This window comes from Lutjanus erythropterus, chromosome 7, assembly GCF_056507025.1.
Source record: "Lutjanus erythropterus isolate fLutEry1 chromosome 7, fLutEry1.hap2, whole genome shotgun sequence".
In the NCBI taxonomy this organism is placed as follows: Eukaryota; Metazoa; Chordata; class Actinopteri; order Lutjaniformes; family Lutjanidae; genus Lutjanus; species Lutjanus erythropterus.
This window is the reverse complement of record NC_139323.1, coordinates 6,406,504-6,434,191: the sequence shown is the minus strand read 5'-3', so window position 1 is coordinate 6,434,191 and position 27,688 is coordinate 6,406,504. Positions and strand designations below refer to the sequence as shown.

At 36.1% G+C, this 27,688-nt stretch overlaps 1 protein-coding gene across 1 annotated transcript in view; it reads right to left on the bottom strand.

Annotated features, from left to right (window-relative positions):
• slc1a7b (solute carrier family 1 member 7b) overlaps window positions 1-27,688 on the bottom strand; it is a 79,945-nt gene that overhangs the window by 17,306 nt on the left and 34,951 nt on the right. The window contains exons 3-6 of the mRNA XM_084723130.1: window positions 20,001-20,216; window positions 1,254-1,296; window positions 924-1,155; window positions 709-808 (exon numbers count right to left, since the gene is read on the bottom strand). Coding sequence (XP_084579256.1) covers window positions 709-808; window positions 924-1,155; window positions 1,254-1,296; window positions 20,001-20,216 — 591 coding nt within the window. The remainder of the gene's footprint in view (window positions 1-708; window positions 809-923; window positions 1,156-1,253; window positions 1,297-20,000; window positions 20,217-27,688) is intronic.

The following is a 27,688-nucleotide window of genomic DNA, read 5'->3' as shown; positions in this document are numbered from 1 at the left end:
GGCTAGTCTGTGTAGCTAAAGTTGGCGGTTGGTCTGTGTAGCTAGCTGTGCAGCTCTGTGTAGCTAACATGAGTGGTTGGTCTGTGTCGGTAAAGTTGGCAATTGGTGACATTAGTGGTTGATCTTACCTGTAAATATTTCTAAATTAAATGTTGAGACAAGATAATAGTGAAATCTTGACCTAGAGAAAGCATTTTTTCAAGAGATAATGAACTGGCAACTGTCAGATTAGCTGGTTTCACTGAGACCAGAGTGGTGCTGAGACTCTGAAGTGTCGTAATTTGTGAACGCTCCACATGGTAGTATATATATATATAGTATATATATATTTTTTTATTATAAAATGTATTTTCTAATTGTAATCCTGCTAATAATTCCCATTTTTGCTAAACTGTAAATTGTAATGTTATTTTTATAATTACATAATCCCATTACATGTAATCTGTCACTCCCAGAGCCTGAGTCTGGCATAGTTTGATAAAACTTCCCTGTAAACACAAACACTGCAGTCATCCTTAGAGGTCTGGCACTAACGTAACACATCTAGCAGACATTTGTGTCTGGTCCATTTTGAAGTGATAACCAGAATGAAGAAGCCTCAGTGCTCTGAACTTGTGCAGCAGGGATTTATATGCTAATGTTGTTTTTAAAAGGAAAACCTGTGTATGAATTCTGGAAGTCAAATTAAATGGTTAAAAAAGTCATTACCATATAACAATGGCCACAATTCTAAGGACGGCCTCATTCAGGCTCTGGCAGAAGTTCACCAAGGCGCTGCCGTTTGGCCCCATCCTTCCCAGCATAATACCTGTAGAAATATATGAACACAATCTTTAAAATGATAGAGAAACACCTTTTAACTTGCACTGATAAATTCTACTTCAGGCGAAAAGGTGAACATAAGATTTCAGACAGGTTTTTACCCATAGTGGCAGAAAAAATAACAATCCCAAGGACGTTCATTCCATCGCTCGTTCCTTCCCGCGTGCTTATGAGGACATCAGGAGGTGGAGTCAGGTCAAGGGCGAAGTTCTGAATATCAGTCCCATTGTCGTCCTGGATACCATAGATGAGCGCCCGCCGGGTGGTGGACTCTGATTGGGCCTGACTCACCGTTGGTTTGGGCTTCAGTCTGAACTCAGTACTTGTTCGATACTGTTACAGCATAAAAGAATAAAAAGACCATGCATTCAAGCCCCCAAAACAAGCTGAGCCTTTGTATTTTAAGTGCTTTGTGATGTCAAAGGTCTTACCTGCTGAAATGTGGCCTGGACCAGATTTGCTGGGAACATGTTGCTGCAAGAAAAATATACACACTTAAACACTCTGCAGAGAATACAGAAAGTAAGCATGCAGGTAGATAATTTTGGGGGTAAAACCACCTTTACCCATCAGTTTATTATGTGTCAATATTGGTGTACAGGGTTTTGCTTCTTATAAAATGTATAGAAAATGCATACAAAAAAGAATTTGCCATTGCCTCCATTGGCATATGTTTTACATGTATTGTAATGTATTGATTTGCATTAATAATATGTCATACTATGATTAACTCATCAAAGTTGCTATCATACAACCTAATTATTATTATTAATAATAATTAAGTATGAATCAAGTTAACATTGTGTATGTTGTTTATCAGTAAAGTGCATGGCAAATTATGTCTTCTGTATATGTTCCACTTTAAGTACCAATACCCTGTGTAGCTAATGTTAGCATTTGGTCTGTGTCGCTAACATTAGTTGTTGATCTGTGTAGCTAATGTTGGTGGTTGGTTTGTGTAGCTAAATGTAATGTGTAATTTGGTTTTAATTAACTGCCCCGCCCTTCTCCAAATACCTCTAGTTGCCAAACCTAAATCTAAACTTTTATCCCACACAACTATGCAGCAGCTTTCCAAAAAGTAATTTCAAAATCCGTCTGCTGCACTCCTCCCACCAGACGCCCCGCTGTTTGGAGACAGAGGGGTGTATAAAATATGACCGTCTAGAGGAGGTCTGACAATAATGGCACAAACAGGCCATTTACTGCTGCCCCTGACCATCAGCTACACAGCTGTACAAAATAAAAAGCTAATTGCACACAAAGGTGTGATAACTCAAAAATGAAACAGACGACACTCAGGAGAACCACGTATTTATAACTGAACAGCTTAACAGGATTGTTCACCCAAAAATGTGAATTCAGTCATTATCTACTCAGCCTCATGCAGACTGAAGGTCAGATTTGGTTTTTCAGTCCACAAAACACTGCTGGAGTTTCACAGGAAAGCAATGTTGCAGAATCTCCCAAACAATGGAAGTGAATGGTGACCAGTTTTCAAACATAAAAAAACAAAACAAAACAAAAAAACCCACAACAAAACATAAAATGCTTCCATACTGCTCGTCTGGTGTAATGCAAGTCTCCTAAAGTCCTGACATGCCGAGCTGACCTGAAAGATGTAATTTACACCATGTTTTTAGCATAAATCTTCACTGTAGATCCTTTTATTTCCATTTTTTTTTCCCCTTTGAAAAGTGGTCACAATTTACTTCAATTGTTTGGGAGATTCTGCAGCGCTGTTTTCCTGTGAAACTAAAAAACTAAACCTGACCTTCATTTGGCATGAAGGGGAGTAGATAATAACTGAATTTTAACTTTTGGGTGAATTATACCTTTAAGCTATGGTGTTTTACCTAAGTCAAAGCGGTGTAACTTTTGAAATAAAAAGGAACATAGCAAACAAAACAAAATAACAGATTTCAGTAACATAAGGATAACAACAAAAGAGAATCAAATATAAGTGAAATATAAAATATAAAGTGTATAAGGAGTAAATACAAAGGAACAGCAACTAATAGAATACAATAAAAGTAAGATAACTAGAAAAGTAAGATACATATGAATGAAAAGTAATATTGCACATGGTATTAAAATATTTAATATGAACAAATGAATGTATCGTTATAAATGTTGATGACTGTTGTCATTAAGTTACATTCAGTCAATTATGTAATTTAAGTTGTTTGAGACGTCTTTGTTATAACAACTTGACGTTAACCAAGACAACATAACCTGTACCTGTATGTGACCTTATACTGTCATATGTGGCTGGTTTTGACATTGACTGTTATTAGACCATTATAAGTGCATCACAAATATTTTCCTTGATCTCAAGTAAAGTGTTACATTTGGTCTTGACATAAAGATGTCATTAACTTTTTTCCCTAGACTTCCACTGAAGTGATACCATTTGGACTTGTGATAAAGATGCCATTAAATGTTATAAGGCCAGTTTAAATACAGAGAACAGGTTATTTAGCTTATAGTCACCTGACGGACAGACAGTGATTAGCTAGTTTACTTGTTGCTAAAGTGGGCTAACTACCATATGCTGTTATCTGTAGCTGGCACCGGTAAGGTAGCTTGGTTACCCGTGTCAGAAGTCAAACCCAGCATGAAAACCACTGTGATACTGTATTCCCTGTCATCAGACTGGCCACCCTCAATTTCAGAGGCTGTGTTTGGGATGGCCAGGATCTCCAGTCCAGCCAGGCTCACCTAGATGCTAATGACACTAGCATAGTGGGAGAAAGTGCATACAGTACTGTGCATACGTAAAGATGAAAAGTAAGTGAGATGTGTTAGCTCCAGAAAAAATGTGTTTATTTCAGGGCTGCGTCAGCTAAATAGGTAGCTAGCTCCACAGCTAACAAGCTAACTAGCTAACGCCAGCTACGGATAACAAATGCAAATGCATTTGACAGTGTAATAAAACTGACATCATTATGACGAGCCCAAAATATAATACTTTACTTGAGGTCAGAGAAAGTATCAATGACCAGTTATACAGTATGTCAGATACAGTCACATATGGCAGTATAATGTACTATTAAAACATAAAGCTAAATCATTTCTTGAAGTTTGATAATGTCAAGTTGTCATGACAAAGACAACGACATGTTATGTTGTCTTGGTTCATGTTGTCGTAACAAAGATGTCTCAAACAGTGTAAACTTTGCATAAAAAATTTACATAATTTACCAAATGACACTGAGTTATAATCAGTCATAAAGACTCCTTCATGTTAATGACAGGTGACATGTCATGCTTATTACAGTGTAATGACAGTCTTATGCACACCCCCTTCAAATAAAACTGTTGCCACCAGATGATCAGCAGCACTTAAATCAAATACATTCGATGAGTGTTGTATCCCTGTTGAAGAATTTGGATCAAACTAAGTGGACTAACTATTACAAACATCAGGATAACATAAGAGATCAACCTCTAATGCAATACAGACATTGTTTTTAAATATTTATTAAACCAAAGGCAGTTTTATGTGAACTCAACGACCATATTAAAAAGCCTAGATTAGATTTTACAGATGCAGAGCTCAGACATCAGTGGAGGTCTTTCAAATCCCTGACTGGGACTGTGACCCAGCTCATCAGATCAGGTGAGATAAGATGAACTGACTCCACACACTGACATGCCGTATGTGTTTCACACAAACAAAAGCTGTCATCACGGCCAGCTGGAGCTCTAACTGTGTTTCACTTCATGTCGTGTTTTCCAGCCAGACAAACCTCAGATGAAAGCCGAGCGCTCTGGAGACTCCGTGCCACCTCAGCACAAAGCACAACAGATGTAGATTTAACCCAAAGGCCAAGCCAACAGAAAGATCTCACATCTGGTGACATTTAAACTGATTGTTGAGTCAGAGGAGGCAAATACGTGTCAAAACAATATGAAGCCACCCAAAAGCTTCTGACACACAAAAACAAAGAAAACTGAATTACATTAGCATAAACCAGCCATCTTTGTACAGAAGACCACCCACAACTGGCTGCTGCAGCAGAATCAGCAGAGTAAACAAATATTGCACATTCTTCCATCAAATGTTGACTTTTTATTTAAAATATTGCAACTTTTTAATCAAAATATAATCACATATTTTCTTGACAAAATTACAACTTTTTCTATGAAAACATGATGACTTTCTTCTCAAAATATTATGACTTGTTTTCTTGAAATATTACAACTTTTTAATCAAAATACTATTACTTACTTTCTTAACATATTGCAACTTATTGACTTTTTGTAACAAAATCTGATGACCTATTTTCTTGAAAAATTACAACTTTTTCCATCAAAACATAATGTCATTTTTCTCAAAATATCATGACTTATTTTATTTAAATACTACAGCTTTGTAATAGAAATATTAGGACTTTTTGTCTCAACATATGATGACCTACTTTCTTAAAAAATGACATCTTTTCCCATGAAAATATTATGACTTTTTTCTCAAAATATGATGACTGATTTTCTTGAAATGTTACAACTATTTAATCAAAATATTATGTTTTTTCCCCTCAAAATATTACGACTTTTTAATCAACACATTTTTATATATTTATATATTTTTCCAGAATTTACTTTTTCTTGAAATCTCCATCATAATGAGAATTTAGCCTGATTCTTGTGCATTTACAAGCTCTGTGGGAAACACATCGTCTTCTTATTATCAAGACAGATTTCACGCTAAATGAATGGGACAATAAGACAAAAATTCCTTGGTGCCCTCCACCAGTGCATATAATGCACAACAGATGCAACAAGATGAAAACGACAATAATATGAAAAAGAAGTAAAATAAAAAAAGCGGAGCAAAGTGGCACAAGATGTAAACCAAACAAAAACAATAACACAAGATAAAAATAACAAAAGACGTAACAAGATGTAACAAGGTGAAAACAACATAAGACAAAAACAATGTAACAAGACAAAAATAATAAAACAAAACAAAAACAACGTAACAATATGTATAAAAGACATAAAATGTAAAATGACAAAACCGATGTAACAAGGCAAAAACAATAAATCAAAACAAAAACAACGTAAAAGATGTAACAAGATGAAAGGAATGAAACATCACAAAAAACATAAGACAAAAAAGAGAAGAGAGATGAAGAGATGTATTAAGATGTAACAAGGCAAAACAGCATAACAAGACATAAAACAACATTTAAAAAAAACAACCTGACAGAGATGGAGACTCAGTAGAAATGTCCTTCAGAGGACAACTTTTTACCGTTATACACTGAGTACCTTTCAGAGCCTGTAGTTTTTCACTTTTACTGCAGTAAAGAGGTTGAATTAGTTATTTTACCAGAGTCGTTTTTCTTGTCTCACTTGTCTAAAGACTGTGTGTATTTTTGTGTATTTTTGCCACCTGTGGCTGTGTGATTAATGGCCTGGACTCAGACTTAACAACATGAAATAAAAGGCTTGGATCTGACCACCAAACAAATACTTCCAGAGGCACAAAATATGACAGGTGACCGAAAATAGTCCTGTTTACTCTTACTGGGTCCGGGAAACTGAGTAACATCCTCTATTAAAGAAGATTAAATGTTTTTAGTCAACAATGAAGTCATCCCAGAGGACGGGAACTGAAAAGCTTAAGACAAACAATGTTTTTAATCCTGTCTCAGGATTTGTGGCAAATCCACTCAGTCTGAAAACCAGGATGCTGTGAGGATGACGTCTGCTCTACAAAGGTGTCATTGCGTCCTACAGTTTGATTTTATCGGAGTGCGGGGATGAGGTGGCCGCTGGAACAGCACTGACTGCTAGAATTTGATGGTTTGTCTTATGTTCCATTCAGCTCATCTAAATAAAATGAGCCCAGTTAAAGAAATATAAAAAAGAAATCAAAGAAAGAGTCTGAAAAAGCAGGAGGTATTGGATTGTTCAGTTCTACTTGTCTTAATCAAACTGTAATGAATGAAATTAGTTATGTTTTGTTAAAAAGTTTTCAACACAGCGAAAGCCATTCCAACTGATCAAATGTACACTGTAAAAAATAACAGAAATTTAATGAGATCAACTAATCTTTTCTCACTAACTTAAAGTATGTAAGTATACAAGTCTATTTATTCAATTTAAACTTAAAATTTACTTTCAGAAAACTTAAGGACTATAAACATTCTTCTAACTTGAAGTCTTTTAATTTGAAATGAGCTCAATCAGCTCATTAAATTAAATTTGCCAAGAAACATGATCAGCACATTAGCAGATTTCCCAGCATGCATTGTTTGAGATTTAAAACTTAAGATTTAAAAGATGAAAACTCAAATTTGTTTTTCTACTGTTTGTCAGTGTGACTGAAGAGCTCTTGGTTCAATTCAATATCTTTAGTTTACGGAACATGTTTTCTGAAGTACAACTGAAGTTTATTTGACTTGAAAAGTTTATCTGTTTTCAATGATTGCAAAATTACCCTAACATAATTACTGTAAAATTTTGAGGCAGCTTGGATGAACTTTTTATGCAGAACAAATAGTGTTTATGGGTCTTTTTTTTTTACAGTGTAGGACCCTGTTTACACCTGGCATTAACATGCATGTTTGATGATGTGATTGCAAGTGGACAGCTACAAGTGTGAATGCAGCCAAAACGCACTGAGGACGCATTTTGATCCGATTGTCGACATTCAGAGGATGTCTGGGTCACATATGACCTTATTCTTTCAACAGTGTGGAAGTGAATGTGTCCTGATGGAGGATGGCCTACTCTACTTATGTTCTGCATCAACTTTAATGTGAAAACATTGTTAGATAAAGTAAAATTGCTCATCCTGCTTATTAACCTCCTGAGACCCGGAAAGAAAAAAGTTTTAATATTTAGATTTTTTTTACATAAAGTAAATGGGATGTAAGCAACATATCACAAAGATTGTTTTCTTCAAAATGTTGTTAATTAATGTTTTATAACATGCAGCGGACAAAAAATACATTACAAGGCATCAAGTTGGTGATGATAATTTTTCATTTGCTCTGCTTTTTTATTTTACTCTTTCTCATTTGAAGACTATTGGAAACAATTGTATTATTTGTCATTTCAACAATAACGTCATACTTTATTTGATTAAAAACTCTGCTGCGTGGGTAAATCTTGACTGTTGAAATCCCTCAAAACAAATGACGTGAACATGCTTTTATGTCATGAATGTTACATTCGCAAACAGGTCTTGATTTCTGGGACACAAGCTGCACTTTACACACCTCGCACGCACATCTTCCCCCCCTGCAACCATCTCTCCTGCAGCTCTCTCAGAGGCCTGGTGGTCTGACCTGTACCAGATCCAGCAGTTTGTGGCAGCCAGGTTAAAAAAAAATGCAGGATCACACAGAGAGTCCACTTCTTTTTGCGACTTGTTTATTTTGAAAGGCTTACAACTGACATTAACTCATAAAATCTTAATATAATGTTGTTAAAACTCTCATAAATAATAAAAAAAAAACATTATTATGAAGACAAGAACAGTATTTCTTAATAAATTTAATTGTTTGCTCCCTTACCGCCAAACAGATGTGCTCTGTTGGCCTCTCATATGTGTGTTACATCACTAGAAAGCCCAGGATGAGCTTTTTAGAGGACATGAGGACTCAAATAAACTACATGCATAGCATTTGAAATAAAGGCCTCAGCGGACAAATATGAATTGGCAGGTCTTTGGAGGGTACTGAATGGCCAAATGGACAGTAATGGACATTAGACTGACAAAGCAGCGCGGGTGGTTTTTTGCATATAGAGCGGGGAAGTGGCCACTTGAGATGCAGGTGCAGTGTATGCCAGGTATGAACAGGGCCTTGAGATGATTAGAGATTAATATGCATTACTTTTACTTTTGTCTGCCAGTAAGCAATTTGTGCTACTTCATGCAAATGCAATTATTTGCGTTGAGTGCACAAAGCCTTGCAATAAAAGTAATTTTTTTTATATCTGTTATTACTCTTTTTTTTAATATATATATATATATATATATATATATACATATATATAAAAGCAGAATTTGTGTTTTACCACCATCCCTTGAGGTCCAGATGTGCAGCCTGATAAGCAGCTGCAGATATTCAAGAAAAGAGAACAGAGAGGTGAAACACGACAGAGCGTTACAGCAGCCAGGCTCAAGTGAGAATTAATTCTGAAAAAAACAACCACACTCCTCCGTTGTTGTACATATTGCTGTTGACATACAAGCAAGAAATAAGGATTTTCACCGAATAACCTTTTCTGCTGCTCTGTTTTGAACAGAATGACAATGTCGATTTAGTTCAAGAAGCAGGAGACTCAGTACTACCTGTACTGTGCGGTGAGTTTAATTTATTACAGTTCAGTGTTTTAATAAGTAAAAAATATGATTAATTATTATGTTTTCTTTTCCTTTTTCAAATTTCTTTATTTATTCATTGTTAATGATACTAAGTTATACAACTACTTTAATATAAGTATACAACCAAACATGACATGCCTCACACTGTAGTAGAAACCAAACACACCCTTCCAATCTATCGCTCTATTTAAATTGCTACAACCTCCCATCTCTCCCTCTGCCTGGCAGCACCATTGCTGCCCTGCAACAGCGTCACTGTCTGTTCATTCAGCCCCACCACCACCCCAGCATCCACCTGCAGGCTCCGACAGGAGGTCCAAGATATGTGTTTTTATCTCTATGTAGGCATAATCTGTGAGGAGTGATGAGGTCAGATGTCCTGCTGCTGCTAAAAACATTCTTGAACATGAGTTGTCTGACTGAATTATAATCACATCACATAATGTGTCACATCATATATTTATTGTCATTAAAATAACACTATTTGTTTTCTCTGTTCCCACATACTCTGTGGATCACTGCCTCTCTTACAAATATACAACATGAAGCTGATCTCTGCATCTCTACTCCAGAACTTTTTATTTCCATATCCACTGCTTTGTGTTATTGTCTACTGTATGTCTATTATGTCTGTCTTTATGTTACTCTTTTGTTTATCACAGTTAATCAACAACAACAACAACAACAACAACAAAATCTTCACCAAAACCACACCAGTTATGGAAACCACATAGAACAAACCAGCCATCTTTTCAAAAGTCAATATGTTAGCGATTTATGATTGTTTAAAACTGTAATAAGAGAAAACATTTTTAAATCAAATCATTCATCTTCTTTGTGATGTTATGACACAAGGCGAGAAGGCTAACTTCATCTGAATGTGAGACAATAAAAGAGAGTATCATATTCTACATTAGTGCTACATTCAAGTGCCATATTTAGGCTGAAAGAGTTGTTGGTGTCTGCAGTCGCTCCACCTCATTCTCCTCATGCTGCCTGAGAAAGATTCAAACTACAATATAAGAGATGGAGGACAAAATCTTAAGTCCTACACTCTAGGGCTGCACAATATATCAATATTTTATTGTATTGTGATATGAGATTAGATATCATGATAGATTCTAGTTATCGTTATATTGTGATAGAGCAAATGTTGTCTTTTCCTGCTTTTAACAGCTGTATTACAGTAAAGTCAGTCATTTTTCTGAACTCACCAGACTGTTCTAGTTCTATTATTTGCCTTTACCCACTTACTCATTATTATAATCACATTACTGGACACAATGTTGTCACAATATTGTGATATTTACTCATTTTATCACCTGAGCCACTTCCACCCCTTGGAGTACACATGTCATCAGTCACAAGCTACATGATCAATAATTATCGGTATCGACTGATATGACACTTCACTATTGTGACAGGTATTTCAGCTGTACTGACCAGGCCTACTACATTTTTTACAGCATCATATGCAACATTTGTCTAACAAACAAACAATGAAAAGACTCATTAAAGATAATCCCTCTCAATCAGTTGTGCGTGTATCTGCAGTTACTTTAAAAACGTATTCCAGTTACTAATTATCTGTTAAAAAATGTTGTCAGTAATCTAATCCAAGTATCACAATATTAAAGTAATGTAACTTGATTACTTACTGTTACTTTTGGATTCCCTTCATATAAAATATGGTGAAATTGATTACTGTTGTGATTTTAGGGCTGCAACTAATGACTATTTTCACCATCGATTAATCGTCTATTATTTCCTCAACTAATCAATTAGCTGTTTGGTCTATAAAATGTCAGAAAATGTTGATCAAAGTCCAAGATGATGTCCTCAAACGTCTTGTTTTGTCCACAACTCAAAGATATTCAGTTTACTGTCAGAGAGGAGCAAAGAAGCCAGAATATATTCACATTTAAGAAGCTGAAATCAGAGAATTTTTACTTTTTTTTTATTAAAAAATGTCTCAAAACAATGAATTGATTAATTGATCTTGTCACAATCTTGTCACTTGAAAAATGGGTCCAAACGTGGAACGTATGGACGTACAGTGTATGTTTTGACCTTTTTTTCTTCTTTCCTCTTTCCTGTAATGATTATTTTCATTATTGATCAATCTGTCGATCATTATCTCCGTTAATCAGTTGATTATTTGGTCCGTAAAATGTCAGAAAAAATCAAATACGTTGATCAGTGTTTCCCAGAGGCCAAGATGACGTCCTCAAATGTCTTCTTTTGTCCACAACTTTACTGTCAGAGAAGAGTAATGACACCAAAAAATATTCACATTTAAGAAGCTGAAATCAGAGAATTTGGACATTGTTTTTAATTTAAAAAAAAGGCTCAAAATGATTCATCTAAATAATCTTAATCTGAATAGTTAGGTTTATTAGTTTGTCCAACTGTCCCTTCCTTTGTTTCATCTTGTTGTGCGCAATTTAAAGACAAAAATGGTCAAATTTCCACCCAGTGAAGCATTTCTTCACTGGAGGCCATGATAATAAATTGACAGCTGAGTGTGCAATCCTTATTTTTACTAAATGTTTCTGTAATCTGCTAACGTCTTTTTCTGTAACTAACAAAATACCGTTACCTCTTTTATCTAAATTATGGAACATGTACATGTAATCTATTACTCTCAAGCCTGAGTCTGAGTTAGGCAAAACAGTGGGCGCCAACAACAAACCCACATGTGAATGAATGTATCTATTCATCACTGCTCAGCAAAGAAACAGCATCTTTTTGCTTCCATCTGAATCTTTAGAATGAGGTCTGTGGATTTTGTCCTCCATGTCTCACAGTGTGGTCGTGTCATTGAAGGGCTCTTCACAAACTGTACCGACAGCAGGGATGATTACACACAACAATAACAACAACAACAACAACTCTCTGATCACGCAAATGGCACCTAAGTGTGTTTCATGTTGTGTTCAGGAAACATTTTACAGAAAGTAGCTTCCTTCAGAGCCTGCCTGCTTGTTTTCTTCCTGACTATTGTCGAATGCAGCCATTTTTATCGTGCATATACTGTGTGTATTTTATATGATCTCACTGCTTGATTTTGTGAACGTGCATTCTGCAAGTCGTGGATCACAAAGCTCTCAGCCGGGGATCCATTAAGGATACATGTTATCAAAGACCAGAATGTCAGTGTCCCAACCAGCGGACATCCGGACTGTACTCAAGAGTATGATTTCAATGAGCCTAAATTACCGTCCTGAGCTTAAATGGACCTTTAAAGCGCTCCACACAGGAGGTTTTCTTAGAACCGGAGAGCAACGCACTCTCCTCAATCAGTGTGTGTTCATGGCGAGGAGGACAGGATGCAGTTTTGCTTCTCACCATGATAGATTATGGATGTTATCGCTGCCTCCATTGTACTGATGTTGGACAAGCTGTGTAATGCACTCTAAAAGCTATGGACGTGCTTTAGTTCCCCTCAAATGGACTTGAACTGTTTTTTTTTGTACACTACTTCGATCCTGCTTTTGAAGTTTATCTTGGTTTTGCTCCTTTTAGATGTGTTACTTTTTGCTTCTACCTTTGATGGAGTTCATTTTGCTTTACTGACTGCTTTTAGCACATTTTATAACATTCACTGCCTGCCTGTTAAAACTGCAGTGTTTTTATTAGAGGTTCTTACAAAGAAAAGCAATTAAAGGAGAAATATGCAGCGACGGTGCATTCAATAAACAGAAGAATAGGCTACATATTTTTACAGTTGGTAAATGTGTAAGAATCACTTTACACTGTAAAAAAAAAAAAAGTAGCTGAGACGATTCAAAATTTCAAGACAATGTGCTGCAATAGATTTTCAAGTTTTGAGCCCAGCTCAAACTCTTTTATTTTGAAATAAACTTTAGAAAGTTTTGCCAACCTATAATCTTTAGTTGAAATAATTTGCTATTCTTCCTTAGATAAACTTGAATCTTTGAGCTTTAGAAACTTAAAAAGAAATTCTCAAATTGACCTGATTTGACATTAATTTGGTGCCTGAATATTAACTGAAGTTGCTCTGTAATGTTTTAAATACATTTTGGGGGTTTCTAAAATTCAAAGATTTAAGTTTATATGAGGAAGAAAAGTAAATTATCTCAAAAAAAGATTAGTAGTTGGTAAAACTTTTTCAAAAGAGTTTGGCTCAAAATTCAAAAATCTTTTGCAGAATGTTACCTTGAAATTTGGAGTTGTTTCAACTTTTTCATAGACCTACAACAATAATCAATGAAAATTAAAATGTTAACTATATATAACTTTTGCCAAAGTCACTGGAAGCCACTGGAGAGGGGCTGAAGGGACAAATCAACACAACAGCAAGTTTACTGTCTTTACTTTTTTTACAAGTCTGTGTGTATATATGGGATATATTTGTGTATCAAAAATATTTTAAAGAAAATTTAGCGTATTTCTAGTAGGTTATTTTGTGTTTCACCATTTTATTTCTACATAATTCTCCATCTTGTTCTACTGTTTAGTCAAATACGACTTGAATCTGCTCACCTTGCTTTTCTCCCCACATGCACACACCTCTGGTGTTTTACTGAACCTGCCCCAGTCTCCTCATCTCTCTGTTTCTCTCTCCCTGTCATGTCTGTGTCTGATCTGTTGACTTTCTTCTTCAGCAGGATGTTTTATCAAGTCTCCAACAAGAAACCCCACAACCTGGAATTTATTAACCTCTGATTCTGTTTGGAGAGACAATTAAAATGATCAAAACCAAGGTGTTACCAACTGACATCACCACCAACCAGATGACCTTATGAGCTTTTACACAACAGCTGTATGAGAACACCTTAGTGTGCAGAACAAACAGGTGAGGGAGGGAGAGCTACAGCAGCATATACGGAGGATAGACTGTCCATTTATCAATCATTGGTTGTTTTTTCTGTTTGACAACTGGTCACCATTCACTTTAACTATTCAGGAGATTCTGCCAGACTCTTTTTCTGTGAAACTCCAACAGTGTTTTGTGGACTAAACAACTAAACCTGACCTTCAATCAGCTGTCTGCCTCAAAATATATCTCAAATATAATGGAACTAGATGGCACTCTGATTGTGGTGCTCAAAGTGCCCAAAAACAACATTTGGTGAGTACAAACACAACTACTCATGGACGCTCAGTTGAGGAGGATGCCATAAATATTTAGATCCTGCGTGCACAAGATAGTCTCTCATTCACGAGCAGATGCACACTTAGCTTAGTGGGTGTTGTTCAGTAGACAGAAAATAGTTCCTACATGAAAATGTTCACAACAAGGTCTTTAGATTATCTTGAGTAACCGAGTCATGATTTCTGGACCAAGACACTGCTGTTGAACTGTTTTGATTATGGGGTTAAATCCATTTAACAAGACCTGGTATAATGATAGTCAAAATATTTTAAAAATCAGGTTGTAGTTAAGGTCTACTTGAACAGATTAGGTTGATTGTACATGAAAACCTTCCATATAAAACACAAAGAGAAGTCATGTTCCTTTAAGAGACAGTAACTGAATAATACTAAACGTTACAAACATCTTTAAGTTGACATGAAAAGCTCATATTAGTTTAACAAACAAGAATTCAGTGTATTTAGGCTTGGGGAGTTACAAAGTACATGTAACAGATTACATAATCTGCATACAAACAAAGGTAACTGTATTCCATTACAGTAACAGATAAAAAGATGTAATCAGATCACAGACACATTTAGTAAAAATGGGGATTACTAATATGAATACAATTTGAAAATAAAGAATGACATACGACCATGCACAGTGTTCACACAGCTGCCAATTCATTATCATGGCCTCTAGTGAAGAAATGTTTCACTGGGTGGAAATGTTGCCATTCTTGTCTTTAAATCAATCAATCAATCAATCAATCAATCAATCAATCAATCAATCAATCAATCAATCAATTGTGCACAACAAAGGAAAGAACAGCACGACAAACTAATAAACCTGACAACAAACACAAAACACTTAGAACTGCAACAATTAATCTATTATTTACTGACTAGTCATCTATTTTGATGATTGATTATTCCTTTTCAAGTCTAAATTCTCTGATTTCAGCTTATTAAATGTGAATATTTTCTGGTTTCTTTGCTCCTCTCTGACAGTAAACTGAATATCTTTGAGTTGTGGACAAAACAAGACATTTGAGGAGGTCATCTTGAGCTTTGATCAACATTTTTACCAGTTTCTGACATTTCATGAACCAACTGATTACTTGAGAAAATAATTGACTGATCAATCACTAAATACAGTATATTAGGTTAAACAATTTCACGATATTTTATACTGAGATAATCCAAAAGTAACAGAAAATAATCAAGTGACATTCATTTAATATTGTGATACTTGGTAAACTGTATTTTAATCTGATGAACAGAATCCGACTGATTTTAAAGCCTATCATTAATCACCTCATGAACCATCTACTCAGCTGTTTTGTCCAACCTTCTAACCAATAACTGATATTACTCTTGTGTCACTATGTACAAATCATAAAATCTTGTTTGTATTCATTTCTCCTTTGCTCTGACAGAACAGAATGTTTCGGGTCATACATGGAACATTGAGAAAGTACAACACCGATGAGCTCATGGACGGACAAAAGAGCGTTTTCGATGTCCATGAGAGTTTGTCTGCAGCACTGGGAGCATCATCAGTAGAATGCTAACATGATGTTTTCCACAACAAAATACTGAAACAGAGTTCAGAGACATTGTTGGCAATCCTGTCTTTTTGTTGACAACATGCCACAAATATGAGAATGACGGCAGAAATATCACAATGGGAACATGCTGTTCTATGTATTTTTTGTATTGTTCAGTTCCTATATGTTGGATGTACATGCTGAATGTGTTGTGAACAGGGTCATGTATGGCGTCACTGAGAATTGTTGTATGTCAACAGTCATTTTCCAGCTGCTGCTCCAAGAACAGTTACGCCCAAGGTTACTTCAAAAATGTATTCTTATACAATTACAGATTACCTGTTTAAAAAAAGTAGCCAGAGACCTAATCCAAATATTACAATATTAAAGTAATGCAACTTGAGTACTTTCCATTATTTTTGGATTACTCCAATAACAAAAATATTGAAACCGTTTAGTCTAATATAATGTTTTATGATCATTGTTTAGTTCTTTAGTCATTTGTCCAGATATTCCTTCCCTGTTATGTGTGAATGCATGTTTAGATTAAAAGCAGTACCCGGACATTTAAATATGCTTTGTTAAGTTACATTATTCATACTTCACACTCAAATTCCAAGTAAACTGACATAAACATATTCACACACACCATCCCGCCCATCAGCATCTCCATCTACAATAAAATATTTTTAGTTATAGTAGTGGCATTGACAGGTTAGCTGGCTAACTGGATGTCTGTGTAGCTAACATTAGCAGTTGGCTTGTCCAGCTAAAGTTTGCAGTTGGTCTGTGTAGCTAATGTTTAAGGTTGGCCTGTGTAGCTAATGTCAGAGGTTGGCCTGTGTAGCTAAAGTTAGTAGTTGTTCTGTGTAGCTAACGTTAGTGGTTGTTCTTACCTGTAAATGTTTCTTAGATTTAGATGTTGAGATATGGTAATGCTAAAATGTCCACCTAATTAAATCATTTTTAAGAGATAATGAATTGGCAAGTGTCACCTCCTTGTCGGATAGCAACTAGCAGCTAGCAGTAAACGTGCCTTGAATACCCAGATTTCTCTGGGTTTGACCATTATTAGTATTAGTACACAACGTAACGAGATATATAACACACGTCAGATCATATGTCTAGTGCTTTTATACATTTTATATAGGAATGTTACGTATTGGAGCGTTTATGAACAATGCTGTTTTTTCTTTTTCTTTTTAAAAACGTTTACCCCAGAATTTTACAGTTCAGTTCTTATTGTATTACAACTTTATCCTCAAAGTAACCCACCTTTTTTTCTTGAAGAATAAATAATTCCAATAATTGCCCTTCCAGATTCATTCCCAGGTCTTTCTCCCATCTAAGTCTGGATCTGCCCAGATCAGTTATTAATAAACTCAATATGCTTCATACACACTAGAGAATTTTAAACAAATAGTTGGTCAGCATGGCAGAATTGTGTGTGTCTGGCCTTTCTAGTTGACTGTAATAAAGTCGCGTAGTTGCAGATACCAGAAGAAACCTTAATCTGTCAAGCAGTTTTTCTGTTTAAACTGTTCTTAAGACATACAGACTTCATCACAGCAGCCCTATAGGAGACTAATGACTTTCTCAGACCATAATCTGAAGTTACTCTGAATGATCTTTGGTAGCAGCCTGTTATAGGGGTCTTAATAGAATGGGGTGAATGGATCATGCAGTTTATATCAAATTCAAACTGACTAGATGATTGATGGGTTATCGGTCACAGTTTTTATTAGAATTTTCATCCCATTTTATACAGCAAATCTCAAGATGTCCTCATTCATCTCTATCTTTTCAGTGTTGAGCCTTGAAGGGGTTGGGCCATTCTTCCCTTTGGAATTATAAGCTTCGATCTGACATTTTTATCAAAATTGAGTTATTGACATTTTCTTCACAATCAAACTCCAAGTAAACTGATATAAACCTATTCACACACACCATCCCAGTCACAGTTGGCCTATATATATTAGTGGTTGGTCTGTGTAAGTAGCATTAGCAGTCCTCCACTTTGCGTCGTGATCTTGCATCACCCTGTCGGGGTTTATTTCTCTATAGTGACCTGCTCACTCTACATTATCTCTTACTGATATAAGACAAAACTTCATAGAAATGTCAGAGAAAGTATTAACGTTAACTTTTTCATACATGTAGACACTGTTAAAACACTAATTTTACGATGTAAAACAAATTAAGAGTTATCTTTTCTTGTTCCTTGAAAATTATTGCTTCTTTTCATGTTTTGCTGATAGAACCTTATAGCAGAAAATGAGTCTGAGGATTAGAAGGTTCTGTCTGCATTTGACCTGATTTTGATCATTTACATTTAGAATACATTTAGGGTGTCTGACATTTTCACACTTGAAAGAAACTTGTTCTGCATATCAGTTTTGCTCTTTTGAATGCAAAAACTTTGAAGCTCAGTATCTCTCAGCTACTCTGAATCCAGATAGAACCTTATAATTCCAAGGGGATGTATTATCAAATATATAAGCCAAAACTGTTTGGCTTGGGGGGCGTAGTAATATGCATATGGATGCTGCAGCTGGTAGCTCTGTCAAATTCTCATAATTCAGATTTAATTTGTCCATGCAGCCAAATACACCGTCCTTATATCTCACCCTGATCCTTATATCTCATCCTGTTTGGTCCCCTCCTGTATGTCCCTCTCTTCAGAATTCAGCTCCACACATCACCTTTAAAGCCTTACGGCACAAATCTCCTGCAGCACAGAAATAATCTGTCTGCAGCTTTCACTGGTGTTATTTCTGAGGACAGTGGCTCCCTGCAGCTCTCCCAAATCCCACTTGTTCTCTGCTAATCATCCTCTCGTGGATATGAACAGAGCACCTACCATACCTTTCCTGAGGTCACTGATTAACGGAACACTTGACATACAGACTTCTAAACAAGTGAACACCATGTCCTCCACTTGTATTATTAAGGTCTGCAAAACTGGCAGACAAGGTAATTGCCATCATTTGAATATCTCTCACATAGTAAATAAAAGTACTTTGTTACTGTACCATAGTAGATTTTCTCTGACAACTTTTAACTTTCACTCCCTACATCTGTTCTTTCTACTTCAAACCAATGCAACGAGATGACAATGGGGTACCATGATGTAACAAGATGAAACTGACGTGAAAGATATAACAAGTCAAAAATGATGTAGGAGATATAACGAGATGAAAGAACGTAAAAAGACAAAACTACGTAAGATGAAGTAACAGGAACATAATGTAACAAGACACTACGCAATAATATGAAAATTATGTAAGGGACCTTAGAGCACATAAACAATGTTACAATACATAACAAGACATAAAAGATCCAACAAGATAACAATTATGTAACAAGATGAAAATCATACATAACAAGATGAAAACTGTGTAAAAGACGTAACACCGTATGTATGATAAAAAACGATGTATTGATACAATAAGTCCAAAATGACATAAAATATGTAACAAGAAAAATATGATGTAACAAGACGAATATGACGTAACAAGACATTACAAGATGAAAACAATGTAACAAAATGAAAATGACGTAACAATACAAGATGAAAATTCTGTAAACGACATAACAGGAAGAAAATCATGCACAAGACAAAACCTATGTAAAAGATGTAACAAGAAGAAAACAACACAACAAGATGTAACACTACGCAACAATATGAGAGTTATGTAACAGACCTAATGATACATAAATGATGTAATAATGCATAATAAGATAAAAATGACATAAAAGATGGTGTAACATGATGTGACAAGACAAAAACAATGTAACAATACATAACAAGAGGACATAACAAGATGTAAAAGTCAATAATGTAGAGGACATATCAAGACAAAAACGACATAACAAGAAGAAAATCATGCACAAGACGAAGTAAAAGATGCAATGAGACGAAAGTGACATAAAGCACGTAACTAAATCTAACAAGACAAAAACTGCAGATTGAAATATTCTTCAGAGGGCAACTTTTCACTTTTCTACTTTGAGTACATTTCAAACCTTGTACTTTTTCCACTTTTACTTCTGTAAAAGTAGAATCAGTACTTATCCTTTTACCAGTCTTTTTTTAAAACAAGTATCTGTACTTCAACTCGAGTAAAGAATGTGTGTACTTTTGCCACCTCTGTCTTTTACATACTGTGTGCTGGTCTTACCGGATGAGGTCCAACAGAGCATCAGCAGAACTCATGATAGGCTTGCCGCTGTCCTCAGAGTCCTCCTTCTGGGCTGCACCACCCGGGTGGATGATGGAGACCATGATGATCCCCACTATCACGGCCACAAAGGTGGTCCACAGGTAATAAGACACTGTGATCAGGCCGAGCCGACTGGAACACTTGGCATCGAGGGCTGCCAGTCCTGACATCAAACTAGAAAAGGAAACATTGGTGAGCTGACACTTTAGTAATAGTTTTATTATTTTCAGCTCAGTGACAATGGATTCTTCTTGAGTGAAGCCAATGCATTTAGAGAGGGTTTTATGAGACTAAGACCTTGGACAATATTCTTAAACTATACTGGAGTATATAATCCTTTCAATCTATCTGAAAATTTTGAATGTAAAACTTGAGATACAAACATGATTCAAGGTCTGTTTTGTAGCTCATTTCACCTGACCTTCTTCAGCAGATGGAGTTTGCTCCATCTGCTGAATGAACTGTAGACGTTCAAAGACCTTGTGGTGAGATTGTTTTTACATCTTGTTTCTAAGTTTTAGAATGACCTCAACATCTGCACTTACATGACAACTTTTTTTTTTTGGATGGAAATGTTGCCACAACAACTGGAAAACACTTACGTATGTGCTGGGTTAATTCACAGCTTACATCGGACTACTTTCTTAAAAAGGGCCAGTAAAAAGCTTTGGTCGATACTGGCTTTAAACTTCAAAAGTTTTGAGATTTTTATGTTGCTATATCTGCTGTAGCTGGGGCGATGCTGACTAATGATATGTGAAAGTTAAGCCTCATTTAAAGCCAGTTAAATAACCAGAGAAGTAGGCTGATGTGGACATCGCGTTTCTTTTTACGGAACTCCATATGGCAATTCAAGCTCAGCTGGTTTTGTTGTTAAATTAAAGCCCCATTTGATTAGCACAATTGTGTGTCTCTGTTGCTGTCATATGTAAACGTACTGACTATTGTACTCACATGTATATGCTTTTGGTTTTTTGTCAAATAAATGCTGTTGAGATGCCTGATCCAGCCATTGACTCACTGAGAATGGATCACATTACGTTTACTATTGAACCTACATTATGGGGCAGGATGCTCAAAACACTAAAGCTAATTTTTTTTCCTATTTGGAGCCAATAAACACATCTGTTTTTTAAATCCTTTGTCTTCCATAAGATATGCTCATTTACATTGCAAATGAAAGAAGATAGAATCATGTTTTTGAATGGAGGATGCCTTATTATTTTTATAAGACTGTGATATAATACTGTCACCGTGAAAAATTTTAGAAATACCATGAAACAAAATTTGAGGTCATATCACCCACCCCTGCAAGGAAGATCATGTGATATAACCAAAAGCTTCAGAAAAGCGACTACCGTGGTGTGATTGTTTCTCAGCCTCTGTTTCCCAGGTGAAATTAAAACCTGGGTTGGACATTCAAGGTTAATACGATGCATAGATGTATTGTCTGTTCTGATTCTATGAGCTATAGCCTACGTCAGAACCCTTCTCCTGGACCCCAGTGAGACCTAACTTTGGAAAAAATAAAGCTGTAGTCAACGGCAAGAGACAAATTGTTTTTTGATCCTCATATTCTATTTTCTTTTTCTTTTTTTTTTAGGGTGACTCAACATCTGTCCAGGGACTACAGATGAAAAATAGCCTCTTGGCTAACTCTGGCACAGTAATGTAAATTAACACATGCTGTCCTTGTTAAGTAAACCAATGAAATAAATTTAAAAAATAAATACAGAGCAGATAAAGACACAGTTAGGTGCATTCTTCTGTTTTACAAATTTTAAAAGACTACAAAAAAAGATGCCACCATCCAGACTCATGAAACATGAAGAAATGCTCATTTTAGAGCCCCATGCACACAACATTCAACAGAGACATATAAGCTTGACAGTCCTGCCCCACCTTAGTTACAGCTGTTAATTGGACAGATGCTAGTCATAGGAGGGGCTTAGTGAAAGGTCAGCTATCAATGATGTAGCATGACACAGAATAACATAATATGACATAAGACATCAGTAAACACACTTGTTGGCTAAAATAAAAAAATAAACAATATTCTTGTATAATCAAATAGTCAAATAGAAATACAGTTCAGCTTGTAAATGTTAGTGTTGACATCTAGACATCTATGAACACCACAGAAATGTCTTATTAAATACCCAGCCATATTTGAATGATCTCTAGGTATACAAAATGTGGTTTCAAAACAGCTTTGTTGGACATGTCCAGACATATTCAAGCCACTTTTTTTTCCTTCGTCCCCGTTAGGGAGGGAAAGGGGACGGGGAGGTGGTGTTGTTTGTGTGTCCGTTTGTGGGGCTTATATAGTGTCGGGGACAATGACTCTAGCATATCAACGAGCCATTTTTCAGAGCTGGCCAAAAATCCTGAATGCAGAAATCATGAACAACATTTTAATGGTCTAACTCCACAATTCAGCACTACATAGTTCTCAGTGTTTTTACACGTTTTCAGCAACTATGTTCCTTGACAAGGACTTTAAATAATTTACATAACCATCAGATAGGTGGGCAAGGTGACTGAGCATGGAGTCATCTCAAAGCACATTGCTGTATGTAAGTAATTTCAATAACACTCATGTGAATGGATCTATTGGAGGTATTCAACACCTCAGACAAGACACACTGATCGTTTTTTCTTTGGCACAGGTCAACCCCCTTGGTGTTACGCAATATCAATTTATCTTTTTAATTCTTTCATCCAGTTCATAAAGTACAGCTCTCTAGATGTTTCCTGTTTTCCTGTTTTGTTTTGATTCTTTTAAGGAATGTTAATGTGCTAACACATTTCAGAGCGCTGTCTTTTTGTTCAGGACAATGTGTTGCATGCCCTGCGGATGGATATTCGTCCATGGTCTCCAGAGGCGAAGAATTCAGGGTTTCTAAACTGCTTCCACTCCGTTTCTTATTCATGTTGCATGAAATGTGTTGGAGATGAAGTACAGTGTTTTGGGAGGCTTTAATCTCACATCTGCATGTTAAATGTATACATCAATGAGCGAGTGACCACCAGAGGATCTGACATCAACCACACACACACAGTATTTTAATCACAAGCAAGCTGGCATCACATCACTGTTAGTGGTGTTTGTTGGATTTCACTTGTGAATGTTAGGATCAATGCTTAATCCCCCCCGCCTTCATTCAAGGACAAAATGCAACACACACACACACACACACACACACACACACACACACACACACACACACACACACACACTCAGATGAATGCAGTAGATACTTAAAGCAGCAGTACTGATGAATGAGAGTATCCAACACAACATGTATAATTAATGCATTAAAGAGAGAACCTCATAATTTAAGATGATCAAGCTGAGGTGATCTCAGTCCTGCACTGCGTTAGGTACCCATGTGTGACCCGTAAAAATGTTGTGTAACGGATGAAAAATCTATTTAAATAAATTCACGTGTGAGGGACTGATAAAAATTAAATAATTGTGGGCGGGCAGCAGATGACAATCATGATATGATTTGAGCCTGGCAAAATCAGAAATAAAAATGATTTGGCAGTATCATTTATATCCACTAATACAGTAATATCAAGCCTAATCAGCTGCCAGGATTTTATTGTGAAAGTCCATGACATTGCTGTTTGATTTGACTGTGATGTAGGTTAGCTGCTAGCTGCCAGTGGAGGATACCTCTGTGGGCAGTACACTGTCAAAGGTCAAGTTGGATATTTGGGAGGATTGTGGTCGGCTCAAAGACGAAAGTGACCTTGCTGCTCACAGAAAGTTTAAAAAAAATTCTAGTTTTTGATAGCCGTGAGTGAGGCTTGTTGTCACTGTGGAAACACATTGACAGCTGCGCCAGTTGAGAACACAAGTGTGTGACTGTGTATGTGTTTATTCACGGGTGCAGGTCAGGTCACAGGCCTTACATTCACAGGTCTGGGCGGGTATGGATTTGACCTAGAGATACGTGCAGATAACGGGTCAGTTCTGGATCTCGTCTTTGCAGGTGCCGGTGGGGGCGGGTTTGCAAAGCTGGACACATGCAGCACTCTGATCTCAGTTATAGTTAAGTTTACTTAGTTACAGTGAATTAATTTAGCTGACACTTTTATCTAAAGCGACTTACAAGCCCAATCAAATGTGTGGGTATAACCACAACTTACAAGAATCCTGCAAGTAAATCAGTGTTAAATGTGCTGAGCTTCTCTCCAGGCAGTCTAGAGACATCAGTTCATCTTTCAGTCCAGGTGGACATTTGTGTTAGATGCCATGAAATTCTTCCAGACATTCTTGACATATTGTGTTCATGAGAATGCAAAGGACTTGAGGTCACAGTGATGTTGACTTTTGTCTTTTGATCACCAGAATCTAATCAGTTCATCCTCCATCCACGTGGATATTTGTACCACCTTTGAAGAAATTCCCTCAAGGTATTGAGATACTGCATTTGCAAAAATGTGACAGACATACAACTTTAAACGTAACTCCTCTGGCCACTAGCTGTTGCATTTGAGTGTGACCTTTTTTTTGTTTCACAGTTCTGCTTTGCAGCATGAACATCATTCTGCTTCACCATTTTTACAGTTGTGCACAGAAGAGTATAATCATTGGTCAAATGGAATTGCAATCAATCAATTATTTATTGACAAAATGCAGATAGAAAACTGTAGATCATCAAGCACAAAGAAAAATCCCATCTGGGAACAACAGCTAAGCTAATAAATAGCTGAATTAGGCAAACAGGAAAATAACAGCTATGTATACAAAGACTAGAAAAACAGAAAATAAGATCAGAATGAAGACACAATATGTTAATATACGAAAAAGAGGCAAACAGAGGTTCAATGTAAATGCACAGATAGACAAACCTGGATAGTGTTGTTGTAACCCAGCATTACAAAAAAAAAAAAAGAAAAGCCAGTATATTAAAGAATTGAGAGAAATTATGTCCTAGCAGCTATTTTTTTAAACGACTGACTCTAATTCCATTTTTTGGGAGTGAAATTAGATTTTTTAAGTTGCTCTGTGGCAGGAAACACCCTTGTCCCAGAGATTTCACAACATTAAATATTTCAAAATGTGATAAAAAAAAAAAACAAAAACAAAAAAACTTCAAAATCTAAAACTAACAATACCTACTGATAACAGAGGTATACACATGTGCTGTTATAATCTTTTAATTTTTAATTTTAATTTATTTTAATGAAAATGTTGGTCCTTTAAAGTTGTGTTTTTTTACAAAGACATGATTTAATCAGGCATAAAAAAGGTTAGCTATACCAAGGACCCATGTCTCAAGTGGGAATACTGCTCAAACACCGGTAAGCAACTTTCTGACAAAATCATTCAATAATTCTTCTATCAGACGTGTCTAAACCATAAGTTGTCAACTCTGTAGTCTAAATCAAAGCTGATTAAAAATTATGGTTCAAAATAAAATGTGTCTTTTGATTACCATTAAGAGAAGTATGAGCAGCTTTAAAAAATAAAATGGTTGCTCACTATGACTCTGCTGTGAAATGAAAAATCAAACATTTTGTCAGTTATAACAAATATAAATATAAAAATAAAAAATGAAATAACAAGGAAGTTGTTAGTTAGTTTTAATAGCCAAGAGTTTGATCTATAAAAATATATTTTCCAGTATAAATCAAACCCCCCTTAAAATAATGTTTTGTCCCAGTTGTCAAGAATGAGTCATATATATAGTGCATGATCATTCTGCTGTCTTTATTCTCACATGTGCTTTTGTTCATATATTTTTGTTTATATACTTCAGTAAGCCTTCTGTTGCTTTGTGGCTCTTTGTGTGTGAGAGACATTTTAGTTTAACATGTTGATTAGAGGTGAGAACTACAGCACAGAGAACATGTAGACCCTTCTTTTGAATGTGCAAATGAAATTTCCTCAGTGCAGTAAATCAGATAAAGGTGGCTTTGCATTAAAACATAATTTGCACTTCAGTGAAGAAACAAATGACCTGTTAGCTCTGGTTGTGTTCTTTATTATCAGCACAATCCTACAATCTAAGAAGCTGTGGGCTTCATTAAGCTAAGAAGGCTGCAGCCTGCTTCTACCTTATTACATCAATTATAGACTAAATATAACTCAGGGTCAGTATTCTGTATGTCCAAACAAATCTTACTACAAAGTCAAGATGAAGTGATCTTGTGAATTCTTGACATTTAAAAAATGTACTGAATGTACTTCCTTCATTTCCATAATTGCACACACTTGACGATGAAGAAATGACATGAATTGGTTTCTCAGTATTCTTACAGGATTTGACACCTCAAAGTGCTGAAATCATCACAAACGTTAACAATTACCTCCTCAAAGGATCTGTCTCCTTAATGTGTCACTCTTGAATCCATTAATTAAACTCAACCACATACTGTAAGTCAACTTAATGAGCCTCATTCACCAATATCTTTGGAATTCTTTAAAAAAAAATGTCCATGAAGGGATAGTTCACCCAAAAAAATGAAAATTCAGTCATTATCTATTCACCCTCATGCCAGCTGAAAGTCAGGTTTAGTTCTTTAGTCCACAAAACACTGCTGGAGTGTCACAGTGTTGCTGAATCTCCCAAACAGTTGAAGTGAATGGTGACTAGTTTTCAAATGTAAAAAAAAAACAACAGAAAAAAGTATAAAATGCCTCCATACTGCTTTTCTGGTGTGATCCAAATCTCCTAAAGCCCCAGCATGCCAAGTTGACTTGAAAGGCGTCATTCACAGCATGTTTTTAGCCTGGATCTTCTCTGTAGATCCTCAGCTTGAAGCCATGTTCATGTGCACACCATCTGTGGTGTGACAGTGTGGCTTTAGGAGACTTTGATTATGCCAGACGAGCAGTGTGGAGGCATTATACATACATATATATATATATATTTTTTTTTTTTTCTGTAGTTTTTTCTGTTTGAAAACTGGTAAACTGGTCACCATTCACTTTAATTATCTGGGAGATTTGGCAACTCTGTTTTCCTGTGAAACTCCAGCAGTGTTTTGTGGAATAAAAACACTGGATACTGACTGAATTTTCATTTAAGCGTGAACTATCCCTTTAAGAAAGGTCTTGAGAAAAATCCAACTCAGATTGATGAAGGTGTTCTAAAACCACAGAATCGTATGTATCTTATTTGTTTCCGTTTGTTACGCAGAACCATCTGCAAAGTTGTCCTTACAAACTGTTTGGAAAAGGGCGGGCACTTTCAAAAAAAAAAAAATCCCTTGGCAGGTGACTGGATGAACTATCTTTCTATCATCTCTGACAAAGACTAACCTCAACCAACTTCACCCTCTTCAGGAGGCATCATTGTTTGTTAATGGCGAGTCGCTCCCATGGAAGCATCTCGCTGTCGTCACACCTAAAACCACGCCTGAAGCTGGATGCTGATTGGCAGCACCACTTTGGTGCAGACACAGATGGATAACTTGAAGGCTGGCAAGATGGATTCTCACCTGACCTTGTGAGTCGTGAGGTAAAAAATCTTCATGAAAACTGTGTGAGTGGGTTTTAAGAACACTTTTCCTCTGAGGAATGATTTGTGAATAAGGCTGAATTACCTGTATATCAAAAGTGAAACCTCTGAAGGCTGTGTGACTATTGAAGGTTTACCACTTTGAACTCAGAAGTCTCAGTTATCAGG